The 16,792-nt window shown below is 27.0% G+C and overlaps 1 protein-coding gene across 5 annotated transcripts in view; it reads right to left on the reverse strand.

Moving 5' to 3' along the window:
• Positions 1 to 441: 441 nt before the first annotated feature.
• Positions 442 to 16,792, reverse strand: part of LOC142329899 ((E3-independent) E2 ubiquitin-conjugating enzyme UBE2O) — a 123,913-nt gene continuing 107,562 nt past the window's right edge. For 4 of the 5 annotated variants that reach the window (XM_075374820.1, XM_075374819.1, XM_075374816.1 and 1 more), the window contains one exon: positions 4,707 to 5,795. In XM_075374820.1, the coding sequence (XP_075230935.1) occupies positions 5,767 to 5,795 (29 nt within the window). In that variant the 3' untranslated portion in view covers positions 4,707 to 5,766. Of the gene's footprint in view, positions 782 to 4,706; positions 5,796 to 16,792 lie in introns of those variants that run through there. The other variant, XM_075374818.1, reaches the window with a different exon arrangement.

The following is a 16,792-nucleotide window of genomic DNA, read 5'->3' on the forward strand; positions in this document are numbered from 1 at the left end:
TATAATGGAATTATTATGGATGTGTGCAATACCTAATACAACTTTTGTAAAAAAGCTTTCTATTTATGTTATGTAGCCACTGTTTTGTGGCTAAGTAGTTAGCCACAAACTTTTTTTTTTGTATTTTTTTAAGGTGTGCTTATCGTCTGATTACATTCAGATCTAGTAATTTCAGTGGGTCATACAGTATAATAGTATTGCATCACATCAACAAAGTAGGACTAGTATAATATTATGGGTGTAGTACAAATGTATATATATTGCCTATTAATAGGTAAAGTAAGAAGTTTTCTTCTTTTCAGCCTAAGTATATTTTCTCAGTTTCAAATTAAAAATAAAAGAGATTCTATTTGTAATTACTGTATAACTTGTTTAATTATTCAACATTTGTACAAATTGTTATTAAAAAAAAATGTAATAGAAAATTTGTTTTTATGGCACATCTACTATATACACATTAAAATAAAAATATTCATCACAATTAAACATTTTAAATATGGACAACTAATAGTTACTAAAGTCATTGTGAACTGTATCATGTTATCATTTCAGTTTGTTGTGCTGTTTATGTAATTTAACTGACGAACATGGTTGTTGAACTTTTAAGACGTGAACTAGTGCTTCAAATAGATATAATAATTACTCTTCTTTAGATTATTATTTCCAGATCATTTATATAACATCATATAGCTACAGCTTATTAGTTTTCTGAAAAAAGCTTCTTTTCAGATTTATGCAGCCTTCAATTATCCCCCACAAATTCAAGTATCTGATAATGTTGCTGTACAAATTAGAAAAATTAAAAAAATATAAATTATAATCTTATTTTATTTTGTATTATTATTATTATTATTATTATTATTATTATACATAACTTAACTACTTCTTAGGTGTGTAACTTTTTAAAAATTACAAAGTAAAGTTATTTTGATGACTTCTTTTTTAAGGGTGAGTAGTTGGTTCAACAATTTATAAAAAAATAAAATACAAATAAGTTAAAATTCTGAAAACAGGAGGATGTTTTTATAAGTTAGAATATATTGGACACAAGTTGGGAAGCCAATTTATCTTTTACAATCCTTGAGAAATTTATCTAAATTACTTACGTAAAAGCATTACATATGTTTGAGCATAATTGGGGAATTTTCTACACTGCTTTTTTCTAACAAGTCATAGTAATCATAACATAGTTTTCATAAAAACATCAATTTTGATATGAAGTAACTATTTATTACATACCTAATTATCCTGTACTTCATATTTGCAATTACGTTTCAAAATTCACAGACTGGTCACATCATGATTTTCAATCATTTTTATTTCATTCAATCTATGTTTATTATGTAAATATTAAGATATAATAAACAATACTGGCAGATTGAAAGAAAATGATTCTAGCTAAAAACACTTTCACCTTTTATAAAATCAACTATCAAACATTAATGACAGCCCAAAAGTACTTTTATTCATTTTCAAATTAAGAATAAAAGAAATCTAGGTATGTGTAATTTTATTAACAGATTTTTATAAATAAATTGTTTAATATGTTATTATTATGTTAATATGTTAATCTTTGGCAATTTTATTTCATTTCTTTAATAACATTAATGTGATATTATTCAGTTACATTTCCACTTGATAATATACTTAGAAAAATATTAAACCGATTACAAAATATTATAACCTCAGACTTTACAAATGTATTATAATCATAAATTTTTTTCTCTAATGGCAATTTAGAAACTGTTTTGAATTAAAAACTCCTGAATTGTGTATTTCTAATAATGCATACATTTAAGGTGCTGTTGAGTAAAGATAGGGAGGTCTTATACATTATCTTAAACTTGAAATTTTTATGCAACATTTAACTTCTGCTTTTTCATCACATTTTAGACAACTTTTAGATTTTTTCCTCAATTTCACTAAAAAATTCTAGTGAAATTTTAAGTTAATTTTATTTATAAGTGTGTGAAATCAATTTAAATTGATTTCTATCTTCTACCAGACAACACCATTAATGTAATTAATAACTTGTGTATTAATAAATAAAAATGAGTTTAAAATTATTTAAGCTAAAAAAAAAACAAAAGTAAGTTTTGGTAAAACAATTTAAACAATATTTTTAAGACAATTAATAAGCTAAATACAGTATATACTTTCGACTATCTGGCCCTAGCCAAAAAATGAATAATTCTCTGTAATAAAATTAGGAGTAGTTTACTTTGCCAAGGCATTGCAAGTGGGCGTCTGCTACAGTCCTTTCATGTGTAACATGCATAACACTAGTTGAGACATGCAATCCCCCACCCTCTAACCTGCTCTTTACTTCGTCAGTTGTGTATCGGATATCAACAATGCCAGAATATCTTTGCCACTTTTCTTGGTTACATTAGTAAATAGTCGTTTGATGTACTTCATTGTTTTACACCCCAAAAAATTGGTGATAAACAAGTTTGTAGTGACTATGTAGGAGAAACTACATGCTATAACGTGATTGTCTCTGGATTTGAATTAACAACAAAAACTACTGCTTCAGAGTTGGGGAGGTGATTGGAGACTGGAAGAAAAATGATGCAGAAAGGTAAGTATAAATAAGTTGAGGATGAACACTTAAGAGGAAAAGGCTCGCCTGTTACTGGATTGATTTGCAAGACAGTTTAAGCAAAAAAATAAAGAAAATTCAGAATTTAATGCCAATGATGGATGGTTATATTGGTAGAAAAAACATCAGTATTTGCCAGGTTACCATAAATGGGTAGGCATACAACAATATTCTGGAAATGGTGATGATGAAGAGGAGGCATCCTTAGATAACAGGAAAATCTCATACCACATTCAGAAGGGTGTAAGACAATTGAGGAGATTGCGACTACAGTACATCAGTAAGCAAAAGGAAGGGACACCAGTTGATATCTGCTTGAATAAGTGAAGGGAAATTGGGCTAAACGGGAGAAGCAGTTATCAATCAAAAACTAAAAACTGTCAGTATTAACTCTTTCATCTTAGGTCTACCATTTCCCATTTATGTAATCATTTATCAATGAACAGTAAAAAAATTATTATTTCTGTAAGAATTAAGACATTTTACATTAATGTTTTGTTTCTTGCTGCTAAGGCATTATAAAATTTATCTTAAAATGTGTACAATAATTTTATTTTTGGACTTTTACAGTATAATTACATGAACATTAATAAAGTACTGGCCTGTATTAAGAGGTCATCCCAACCCCATAGGGGGAAGATACCCACCTTGTGATATTACCAATTGCCACACCACCCCCTCTGTTCAAGTACCGGAGGTCATCTTTAGACCGTCTAACTGATTACATCTCAGTCATCAGTCAGGCCTCGGTTGGGATGCCACCGATGTAAATGCCTTGACAGACATTTATATCAGTAAAATACATATCAAATTTTGCCTTCACATAGGCCTCAAACAGACATCTTCACATCCAACCTAGCATGATTCCCTCAATCTAACTGACCGAAACCGCTGAAGCGTGTATCCCATGCCTAGACCAGATTTGACAGCACCGTTCGTGACTGTGAATGCCTCAGAAAATGAAAAAATGTTTAAAGTTAAATCAGTGCTACACTTATATTAATCAAAATTATGTCTTACACAACAGAGAAATTCAGACCTAGACCCAAATAAGTCAACCAATTTAGGTCATTTAACAAAGAGAACACAACCTCATTCCAGTCCACGCAGGAACCGGGGACAAACCCCAAACCCCCACCTGGTGTCTCGCATGGCATTACAAAGTCACAATCAGGACATTGACTACTCCTTGCGGATCAAGTTAATACGGAGATCCAAAAAGGAATGTATTCTCTCAAGTTCCCTAACAGCTCATGAACATTCGACCTCGTATCAAGGTCAGACATAGAAGACATGGTCCACTGTATCTTCAGTCCCACAATCCAAGCATTGACTCGAATCCACCAAATGAAACCTAGCCAAACTCACCCGAAAGGCACCATGCCCAAAGAGAAACTGTGTGATATACCAATTGGGGGAGACCCATCCAATCGCACCTAAATCAGACACTATAGAAAATATACCATGCATGTAACAACCTGTAAGGGATTCATCCCCTAGGTCAGAAAATATAACTAAGAGTGAGTTTAGGTATAAAATACCTATTGCTATAGCATAAAATATATAGTATAAAATAGCTATAGTCATTAATCACTAACAAATGCCAATTGCATCCACTGTTATCTATGTTAAAAGGAAACAGGTTATTGGATCCTTTCATAAAGTTATTTTATACCCTTCAGTTTACAGCATGCTACCTAATCTTTAAATGTGTTGATAAAACTTGTTACTCCAGATGTTGTTATAAACAGCAAATGCAATAATGAATTTTGTTTTAATTTGGATCTAAAAATATTAACCTGGAGAAAACTTTTATTACTCAGAATTGAAAAATAACAAATAGTAAATTTTTTATAATTTCAATTTAATAACTACACACACAGACTCCATATAATTGAGTTAGGAGTGTAGAGTTCCCACTGGAAAAATGTAGACATTTAACACATTTCAAAAATTTAAATAGTAATCGATTTTGTCTAATTATTACCAGAGATAATAAGAATAGAGTGCTAGCTTAAATCTGTGAAAAAATTCTAAAAAAACATACTATACTGGAAGATCACATGAGACATGAGGAATCCGCACAAATTTTCAAAATCATGAATTACATTAGCAACCAACAAGATCTTTTTATTGTGCATTTTATCAAGGTAATACATATTTTTAATATTTATTAATAAAGATAATAATTCAACAAATTTACAATTTTATTTAAATGCTACTTATTTATGTATTTTTTTAAATATGTATGAACTAAATTTAAACCTATCTAAAATGATTACAAGTAATACATATAATTCTGCATAAATTTGCATACACGCACACATGCACACACACATCTAATTCAATAAATATTACATATTTTTATAAATACATTTTTAATAAGATTTGAAGTCAATGAAGCGTATGGTGATTTTTATATATGTATAAAGAGCTTTTGTATTTCAGGTAACATAAGATAGAATTCTCTGTTAGAATGTTTTTCCCTTATGGACACTTGCAAAAATAATATTTTTGATCATTAAAGAAAATCGGTCTAGATCATCAGTCTGTATGCTTCTTATAAAGAGAATTTTAAAAATTGTCTGAATATAATACTTTACTTCAGTGACAAACTTTTGAATAAGATAAATCTAAGACAAAATGCAATCAGTCCTATTGTACTTAGTTTTTAGCTGTAATTTACTCATAAAATATGATTGAACTCAGACTACGGATGCATTATGATTTCATGAAGAAATCATTTCTTAGTTAAATAAATCATGAAATTAATCTTGATGTGTATAATAAAATTCTTTGTAATATCTTGACGGATATAATTTAAGACAATCTTTACATACCCACAATTGTTAGAAGCCTAATTATTTTTATAACAGAATAAAAATATTCAGATGTAGGTTGTCCATCCTTCATGAATACTTCTGTTTGAATATTTTCTTTGAACTTAACAGCCAATAATATTTAACCCCTTACCAGTTTTTGATGGAATATTACAACAAAGCCGATGTGCACAATTAGGGCCTTTGTCAAAATATTTCCAAATCGACTTTTTGTCTGGTTTTAATAAGTTTTCTGTCATAACATTATCTTGTTTTATGTAGCTTTTTTAGTAGTATTCTGTAATGCTAGTTGATAGTTTTACTACAGTGTAAAACGAGGGATTTTCATGTGTATTTGAACGTAATCAGCTGACCTGATAACATAAAGGTGAGTAGTTCAATTATGAGCACTGTATTTCTTATTATAAAGTAAAATTCTATAAATATATACAAATGTAAGTATATAATTATGTAAATATTTTGTGTCTAGGTAAAATAATAAAACTAAATATTTTGTATATATGTGACTGAAATTTTGCAAATACTGCATTTATTTCTGTCTAATAAAAAAGTTGTGCCTGCAAAAAAAATTATTATTAGTTAGAGCAAGATAACATTCATTTCTGTAAAAAAAGAAACCGGTAAGGGGTTGAAGACAACTCTGGTTACACTTAAATCTGTGAAAAACACGAACTTATGTCACAAGAAAGCTTTTTTCTTATGTTTGTGATGCAAAGAAAATTTTATTAGTTTAAGTTCTTTTAAAATTTCAATTTTAGCTAATGAAAATAAAAATTCTTGGTTTGCCTACTGCAAGTCAAACCAATCAAACTTTGGACTTACAAAGCAGCACTCCCACTGCTTAATAACAGTATATTACGAACTTTTACTCAAAAAGATTTTTTTAAAAATGAATTCACTTCAGAAAATTCCCACTGTAGTATGTTTAACAAAATAAAACACTTTTTGAAAGTTATACCTTAACCACTTACTGGAAAAAACTGAATTTTATATTAAATAAAATAATTTTTTAAGTATACTGTATACTCCATTATACACAGCAGTTTCAATTTATTTAAGAAAATCTAAATGAACTGCATATTAATAAAGTATCCAGATTTTACAATAGTACAATTTCAATGTCCTAATTATAGATTTTATAATTCAAATTTAAGCACATCATTATTTTAATGGTGGTTTCAATATGGTGGCCATTTAAGAAAAATTGCTCTTTCAGATCTCAATTGAAGTACAATCAACCTTTTTAGTGAACTATATCTTTAAAAAGAACCATTTATTTTAAATGGCCACATATATATTGAAAGCAATTTTCTGAAAAGAAATTAATAAAACCACTGTTCATCTTCTGAAATATGATGCAATTAGTTTTTTATGTTACTTATTAACAAAGTTAAGAAAATTTGGAATAACAGGACAAGGTAAAAGATAAAGATGCTATGATTTGCTGATCATAATTCTAGCTAAGAGTAAAAAAGATTTAGAAGAAACAATGAATGGCATGGATGAAGTCCTATGCAAGAACTACCACATGAAAAGAAACAAGTACAAAACAAAAGTAATGAAAAGTAGTAGAAATAATGAAGATGGACCACTGAATGTAAAAATGAGAAGAGAAAAGATTATGGAGGTAGAAGAATTTTGTTATTTGGGAAGTAGAATTAAAGATGGATGAAGCAGGAGCGACATAAAATGCCGAACAGCACAGGCGAAACGAGCTTTCAGTCAGAAATATAATTTGTTTACATCAAATATTAATTTAAATGACAGAAAAAATTTTTGAAAGTATATGTTTGGAACTAGCTTTATATAGAAGTGAAACTTGGACGATCGGAGTACCTTAGAAGAAAAATTAGAAGCTTTTGAAATGTGGTGCTATAGGAGGATGTTAAAAATCAGATGGGTGGATAAAGTGACAAATGAAGATGTGTTGTGGCAAACTGATGAAGAAAGAAGCATTTGGAAAAGACAATTTGGAAAATTTGGATGAGACAGACTTGTAGGCCGCATATTAAGGCATCCTGGAATAGTCGCTTTAATATTGGAGGGACAGGCAGGCAAACAAATTGTTAAAGATGTAGGATGCAGGGGGTATACTGAAATGGAATGACTAGCATTAGATAGGGAATCTTGGAGAGCTGCATCAAAATCAAACCAGTCAAATGACTGAAGACAAAAAAGCAAAGTTACAGGATATTAAACTACACTAACTTGAAATAGGTTTTATTTTGTAATGTAACATAATTCCTGCACATTTCCTTCCTTCAAATAAACTCATGCTCTCAAAAATAAACCAGAAAAAACATAAGTTTAATATTATATATATAAATGAACGTTTGTTTGTCCTGCATGCATTTATATACCATTCATCTGATTGTGATGAAACTTTGGTGAGTTGCTATGGACACGCCCGCGAAGTTTTCTGAATTAATTTGAACCCACTAGGTGGTGCTGAAGTCAAGATGTTTTGAAATATTGTATTTATGGTCCAATTTGGCTCATATGTTACACGGAAAGAAATACCTCTGTAAAAAAATTGGACCCACTGTATGGCACTGGGGTCAATATATTAGGAAAAATTGCATTTATGGTCTAATCTGCTCATATTCAGAATATATATTAGTTACATGAAAAGAAATATTTTTGCAAGACAGAGGAAAAAGGGAAAGGTTAAATTTAGTGAAGTTCTGTAGTGTTCAGTTTTTAATGTTTTATCAAACTTTCACTTGTGTTCGTTTAATCTATATACTCAAATTTAGAAATGGCAAAGCATTGCCAAGTCAGCTAGTGTATTATAAAAATATAAAACTCGGTTTTTTTCTATTGGTTCTTAAGAATTAATTCTTCAAGACAAACCATTTTTTTCATGACAAATTTGACAGTTATTTTTTTCTGTATACAAGAATTTTAAAAAATCCACTGTCTTTGGTGTTTTCCTTTTATTTACTACTATTGTTATCTCTTTATATGGCCAAATGGCTTGTTACATAATTCAAGAAATAAATCACTTAAGATTAAAACAATCATCAAATGATAGAAGAACCATACACAAAATAGGTAAAAATGGTGTTTCATAATCTCACACTTATTACAAGTTTAGAAATAGAAGAAAATAAAGATTACAGGTTATTAATTTTCTGTTTGGAAAAATTATCATCTAACCTGCTAATCATCTAATTGTAACAGATAAATTTAATAATTTAAATGCTATAAAGTGTGATAAATGAAAATTTTAAAAAATATATAAATGAAAGCATAAGTCTTAAGTAATCAGAATATAATGAGAACATAACACTGGAATCTCATTGATAAAACTGTAAAGAATAAAAGTATAATTTCAAGTTACCTTCTGGCATAAAGAACTTACCATTAAAATAATATGTATATTCTTTAATAATTATGATACAAGACCATTAAAGCAATAAATAATTTTTTTTTGTAATGTTTGAAATGAATTTGTTAAAAAAATGAAAAAATCCCAAGATATAATATATTATCCTAAATTTAACACACTTTCACACCAATGTTTGATAAAGTTTATAGGCTGGCTTAATGACTGGAATTTTACAATATTACACAAAAGAGACAAAAATTTATTACTTACAGCAATTCTGATTATCACATTTTACAAGTAAGTACCTATTGCAATTGGTCTAAAGCTGAAAAAAAGTAACTTTCTACCAAATCTCAGCAAAGGCATTAATTTTGTGCAGAGGCTTAGATAAAATTTAAATTATATATAATGATTACACATACATATTAACACAACAAATATACAGTAATCTGAGACAACTAACAACGCAATATTAATAAAAAAAAATTACAAAGGTATCACACATTACAAAGAGCAATTGATTAAGGGGAAAAACAGAAACTATTAATAAGAAAATTGTTTAAACTGATGTTTTACTGGAAAAATCTCTTTCAGTATATTAAAAGCAAAATATTTTACCCACAAACTTATTTTGTGTCACAGGATATAAATAGAAAAATATAGTGTGAAAAGTTTTCTTGAATCAATGAGAAATGTAAACACCTACCTACCTACATTCACTCGCAATATAAGTATGAAAATTTTCACCATTTTATGCAACAAAATTTTTATACAGCTTCTTTAGTTTATTAAAAACACTATTTTTAGGTTAAGCTCATACATTTCAACTTTCAAAAAAATTTAAGCATATTAACAGTAGCATCAGTTAAATTCTTTTTTTTTCTGTAACTTATTTCCTTATATCATGAAAATGATAATTTTAAGATAGTCTTGAATTTTACTGAAGAATATATTCATGCCAGCCAACTTTTCAACTTAGGCCAAAATACTAAGTTTAAAGAGGAAAGATCTATTTTGCATCTTTAATTATTACTGAAGTATTATTATTTAATTATTATTGAAGTATTATTATTATTACTGAAGTATACCATAATATAATCATTACTGTTTAAATATTTTTCATTAAATTACTAACACCTGAAGAATAAAATCAATCAAAAATGTAATTTTCAACCGTTAGAGAAAGCATTTTAAACAAAGGCTCAAAATTTAATTACAAAAATAAAAAAAATATTTATTTAAGTTTAAAATCACAATTTCATGGATTTCACAAAATAGCTAATTATTTTTTAACTAACTGAGGAGCAAAATGGTATAAATACCATGTGGGTCTGGTCTGATCAACTTCATATAAAACTGAATCTGATGTAAAACAGCAAAAGCTTATAATTTCTACCAGGGTAAGAATGTTATAAAAGATAATATTTTAAGAGATAAGGTAATTTCTTACAGGTAATTAATAAAAAGATAATCCTAAAATTCAGAATAGTTTATTTATTTATTCAAAAAAGTTCATAATACCAGAATAACTGCGCCTAACAATGTGAGATAAAATGTAGAACAATTAATTATGCACACTTTCTTAATTCAATCATCCTAACTGATTTGTTTAATCTTACATTATAAGAACAATAAGATTTTAATAAAACATTAGCAATTACTCGTTTTCCTAGGAATTTAACTCGTATTGAATCATAGAAAGATTTTACTAACATTTTATCTTTCAATGTTGTTGCTTTTATTAATCTTCTATGGACTTTTACAACTTGTGCCAGTAGAAGTCTACCATCAAGTACAACTATTTACCAATTTTGGCAGTTGCATACATATTAGTTTTACATCTTGACCGAAATAATTTTTAATGCCATACTTTAATGACCTTAAAATGAACTAATTTGATTAACAATACAAATCATCTTATGAGAATCTTTAATTAGTATCAACAAAGGTTTATCAACATAATAATACTAGACTAGCAAAGTGTTTCAGTTTTATTTTTATTTGTTTATGTATATACAAATGTTTTTTGAAGTAAAAATTGAAAAGGTAGATGGAATAAGAGCAATTTGGCAAAATTGCCTTTTTTCGGGAGATCGTTTTATTTTATACCTTGTAATACATTCTAGCAAACACTGCCAGAACTATTTCAATACATTCAAAGTTAGCTGAGCTATATGTTTTTTGTGATTGTGCAATATTGCCCTTCATCCAGAGAGCAAGGATTGAGATTATGTTGATGGTGCATCACATCAACACTTTATGCCAGTGTATTGTTTGTGGTTTAAACTAATAATAAAATGAGTTCTGTGGACAAAATTGTTAGTTGTGATAGTGACAGTAGTTCAACAAGTGATAATATGAATAGCAGTGAATTATATGATTCACCTCAAGTAGAAAGAAACAAAAGTTATTGGAAGTTAAAACAAGAGATCTTCTTGGAAGAAGAATAGTATGAAGATATGAAAAGACAAAGATGAATCATATCAAAATGCAAAAGGTACTGTAATAGCAGCTAAGAAGATGGAACTAAATCTGTCAAAATAAAGCATGTATACCCAGTAAGGGAACACTCTTATTGCGCATGCAATCAAAACTTTGGCATGTATGAAGAAAAAGGAAGTCATTCAAAGCTAGTGAAGGATATATAAAAATACTAGAAGAATGTTGCAAGAACCCCACTTCATTTGAAGTTTAACACGCAAGAGACATTTTAAAAAAGTGGCCCAGCATGCATAAACTGTTTATGTTCAAGAAACCTACTATTAACAAGGCTGAATGGAAAATTCAACAATATTGTGTAATAAAATACTTAATGGGGTTATTATTGCACATCTTGGTTTTCGGGAGTTCCAGTACCATTATGTGTGATAAAAAAACATTCCTCTCTCTTTCCAACTGAAATGGATGGCAAATATGTGGATGTATTGGTAAAAGAAAATAAAATTAAAATGACTTAGTCAATAATCCTATTTTAAGATGCAATGGGAAAGCATGGTTTGAAAAAAATGTATTTCTTGTTTTTTTTGATAAACTTTAATTAGGTTCGCTACTTTTAGGTTGTATGTGGTTATTTTCAAAAGAATAACATATATTTGTACTTTGATGTCTATATAATACCCTTTTCAAGAGCGTGTGTTAAATAAATATTTAAACCATAATGTTTACAAGGATTTTTTTATCATGATGTAGGGAATACGAGCAATTTTACATTTTAATTATTTCCTTATAAATAATAATAATTTTACATACAAAATAAAATGTACGCTTTACTTAAAATATTCATTCAAAGATAAAGAATGGTAATTAGTGTTTTCATTCAAATTAATAAATTATGAATATAAACTTCACTAATTTAAAACTTTCAAGCGTATTTATCAGAACTACTGTTTTGCAAAATTGCCCTTCTTCCACTCAGCTCCTTAACTGGACTTTATTAAATCTAGAATCAGATAGTTGAATGATACTAATATGATAATAAATAAAATAATTCATCAATAATGATGTATAGGACAGAAAGAAAAATTTTCGAGCTAATTTTCACAAAAAAAACTATCTTTATCATGTTTTACGTTCTAAAGGAAACTAAAATTGAATTTGGATTTTCAATTCAAAAAGCAGGTTACATTAAGATTTGTTAACCACTAAAGTAAGGGGGGAGAGAATAGCAGACATTACATATAAAAGTAACCCATTTGTATATCTACACAATTTTCAAAAATGGGATTTCTAAAAACAATTTAAAAAATTTTCAGTTTCTTAAATAACATATGTTTAATGTATAATATGATTTTTTAAGAAATGTTGCAAAATAAATTTAAATTAAGAAAAATATAAAGAAAAAATGCTAATTTAGTGTCTTAGATAAATCACTCCTTATTGGTAAAATATTTTGAGGGTCTCACCTTGAAAACTTAGCTCATATAACTATTGAAACCTTAAATCACAATAAAAAAGTTGACAGACATGAACTCTTAATAAAACCAGTTTAATCCATATTACATAAAAATTCTAAATTTTAAATATCAGGAGTTTATTTATTTTTATATCCAATAACCTTGTTACGTAGATATATTTATAACATTAAACACAAAAGATTTTCATTTGAAATAAATATAATAATAAATAATCAAATAAGGTATTATACAAACCTTTTTCAACTCTTCTTCAACAATACATTACCAATAATCTAATTACATAATAAATAACTTCTTAATTATAATCACAGAATAATTAGTAGTACGTAATAATAATTCCTTTTCATATTCATAAAAAATAAATTTCGTACTTAAATAATAAAAATATAATGAAAATAGTTATTAATGTATATTATAGTTATGACATAAAAAAATACTTATTGCAAAAAGAAGTAGAATTATCTTCTTACATAAACTGGCAACAAAAATGTATACACATTATCAATATTATAACGTACAGCACCTTTATCATTGTATCTTTATATTTTATTTTTAACACAATTTATTTTAATACTAATCAATTATACAATAATATAATACATATTTATGAATTTACTAATACTGGTGGGGAAGATTTGTAAGTTATCAATTCATAATATGACTGGTCAAATCAAAATTTCATTTTTAAAAATTAACTTTGGTCATAGTCAATTAACAAATAAACTAAGTTTACTCTTTAATATACTTTACATATGAAGGTAAAATATGCCTGCTAATATACATAAATTATAAATATATTCTAGGCATCTGAAAAGTAAGAATAAAATTACTTCATCAAAAAAAAAAACAGCAAGGCTGTATTGAAGTAGAAACTCCTGGTAAGTTATGATCAAATATAAATGTGAAAAAACTCTGTTCACTGTTCACCCAAGACATTTATGTAAATTGAATGAACACAAGATAATTATATAAAGCAGGACTAAATATAGAGTTTTCTTACGCATTTGATTACTAAAATTTGGTCTGCCTGACAGCTGAGCAAACTATTATTACATAACCTGGTCTTGTTTTTCTTCATAATCTTTTAAATTCCTTATTGAAAGTAAACTAAACTAATCTAAGAAAAACCAAGGTATAAACTGATACAGAGTTTCAAAACTGATAATAAAATTCCTCTATCAGATAAAAAGACAAAGCTACTTTTAAGCTGATATCAAGCTTGTGACTTTTTTCATTGATTTTTATGCACTACTAGACTTTTAAAGAGCAGTATAAGAAACTAGTCACTGAATTTCATAAATATACGTAACTTGAGTTTTAAATTTTAACCAATAATTGATAACAAAAATGTTTAGAGAAGCCTAGTAAATACATAAAAGTTATGTCCCATCTGTATTCCTGCTACACTAAAACAGCTGTAATTTTTGTATAGTAAATAATCCACTTATTTTTTAGAGATATTTTCAAGCAATTTTATCACAAAAAAAAAACTAATTTTTACGGAAAACAAAATTAAACAAGACTTACTTTTTACTAAGACAAAATTAGTTTAGAATAATTGCAGATAATAAAATCTTAAATTTATTTTTCCTTACGGGAAGAGATCTGATTATCTCTTCCTACTTTGAATCATTCTCTGGGAAATTTAGCATTGTTTTTGCCAGTTTGTTCAGTATGTTTTATTTGTTGGAAGGAGAATTTATTCTAATAACTGGAGTTGCTTGATCATGTTATTTTTAAATATTTGATACATGTTAATAATTGTTCTTATACGTGATAATATTAATACAATTCATGTGCTTGTTTCATAAGTGAATGAAAAAACTGATAAAATAGTCAAGCTAAAAACATAATGGTAGAAACTAAAGACCTTGTTTTTCATTGCCAGGTTCTTTTTTACTCTTTCTTACTTTTTGGATGCCTCTTGTAGTAATTTTCTTATTATGAAAAATATTCTGACAATATAAAGAACATATTGTATTTTTACTAATTGATACCCGTAAATGCAGTGAAAGAATATAGATTTCTTAAATAGAAAACAAATCAAAAAAACTTTTTCCATATTTTATATTATCAACTTAACTTATTTTATAAATCAATAATAAACGTAGCCTAATATTGATATACTATTTTCATAATTCAAACAATACACCGTTTTTAATAACTCTTTAACGTATGAAGTTTAAATGTATAAATTTAATAATATTTGTAGGATTAAGTATACTAATTTCTAAAATAAATACACTAATAAATAAAAAGGAATAGTAATAACAATAATCATACAATATACACAATCATAGCATTTACTAAAAGTACAAAAAATAAATAAATATATTAAAATAAACACATAAAAAGTAAATAAACTTAGTAAATCTATAAAAGATAAAATAACAAAATAATTTTATTTTTTTGGTGTTGTGAGTAATATTTGGTTAGTTGTAACTTATTCCTTATGTAAAAAATAAACTAATTTGTACATTAAAACCAGTTTAGAAATATAACAGATCAGGTGTATACACATATATACATAAATTATTCATAGGTAATAATCATTTTTATTCTGTAATACAACTAAAAGTATTTAGTATAACCCATCACAAATGGTAAGTAATAATATCAAATAAACAATGTATAACAGTAAAATAAAAAGAGTTATTTTCTCCTTTATTAATTATTGTAACATAGATTTAGAACGGAAGATGTTTGATTATGAATCTGAAATGTTTTATGAAAGGAGCTGACAGAATGATTGTTGTGCTTTAATATTATAAATGGAATATCGCACGACAATACAGCTGTGAAATGTTAGAAAGTATTATTCAACATGTTAATGATAGCAAATGGAGTAAATACAACCTACTACATTATCCTGCAATCACCAAAGCAGATAGTTCTAAATAAAACTAAAACAAATATATAAAATAAACTATATGTATAATTAAATAAATCTCATTTATCCTAATAATGGCCAACTCATTACTGCAGCATACGATGGGATATCGGAGCCAGAGTATCCTTCTATCAGAACATTTCAGAGTACATCATTTATCCTAAGAAATAATTTTGGCTCTACATTTTTACACAGCAAATTTTTATTTAGGTTTTTTTTTACTAGTATTAATGTACATAAATAATTAAGCTATTCTAAATTAAACTTTTCCTTAGCTTGACAGAAAAATACCAGAACAGTTTCTATTAACCCTTAACAATCTTACACTTACCATATTTTGTTTTTATCTGTAACTTTAATAAGATTCTATTATTCATTTTAATCATACAAAAATATTTTACTATTTTTATATTTTGTGGTTTACAAAACTTTAAGGAATACCTCCTTTGTACAATAGAAAGCTATAATACTGCTTAGCCCATATGTATTAAAAATAGAAACTATATAATATGTAGTTTCTAACACATTCTAATTTCTTCAGTAATGGTATTTCTTTTTTATTTCACTTCAATGAAATTAGTAAAAAACTTACTAATAGTTTATTATTATTTATTTTTTTTTACTAAATATTTTATCATTAATAATTATGATAATAATTACTAAATAAAGTTAAATTATTAGCAATATATAAATTCATATAATTAGCTTCAAGAAAACATTCCAAAGCAGAAAAACTCAATATTGGAATTATGAAATCATTTGCTGTTTTATTACTATATCCTTATTAACCATACCTCAAGGATGACTATAGGATTACTTTGAATCATACACAAACTGTCATTATGTCTAACAGTTATAAATCATTTTTTTTTTCTTTAGAAATAAACGGTTTATAAACAAACCATATGCAGTAAATTTATAAAAATACATGCTTTAAGATGTTTGCATCATTATTTTCACTTATTCCCATCATTCTTATTTACCTTACCACGTAGACTGACACTGAGTTTTTGTGTGTTTACATTACTTATGTGTAATTTTCTTATTCAGTAAGGAATAAATATCTACCTATTAATGACCACAAATTAAATGATATTAAATTATATAATGTTAATGAGATGAGAAATAAAGTTTTTTCCAATTATAACCAGTTCTGACAATATAAGTAACAATAATTCATATGTTGACTTTTCAGTTAAGGAAAATTATAAAATT

This window comes from Lycorma delicatula, chromosome 9 (genome assembly GCF_047948215.1).
Source record: "Lycorma delicatula isolate Av1 chromosome 9, ASM4794821v1, whole genome shotgun sequence".
NCBI lineage: Eukaryota > Metazoa > Arthropoda > Insecta > Hemiptera > Fulgoridae > Lycorma > Lycorma delicatula.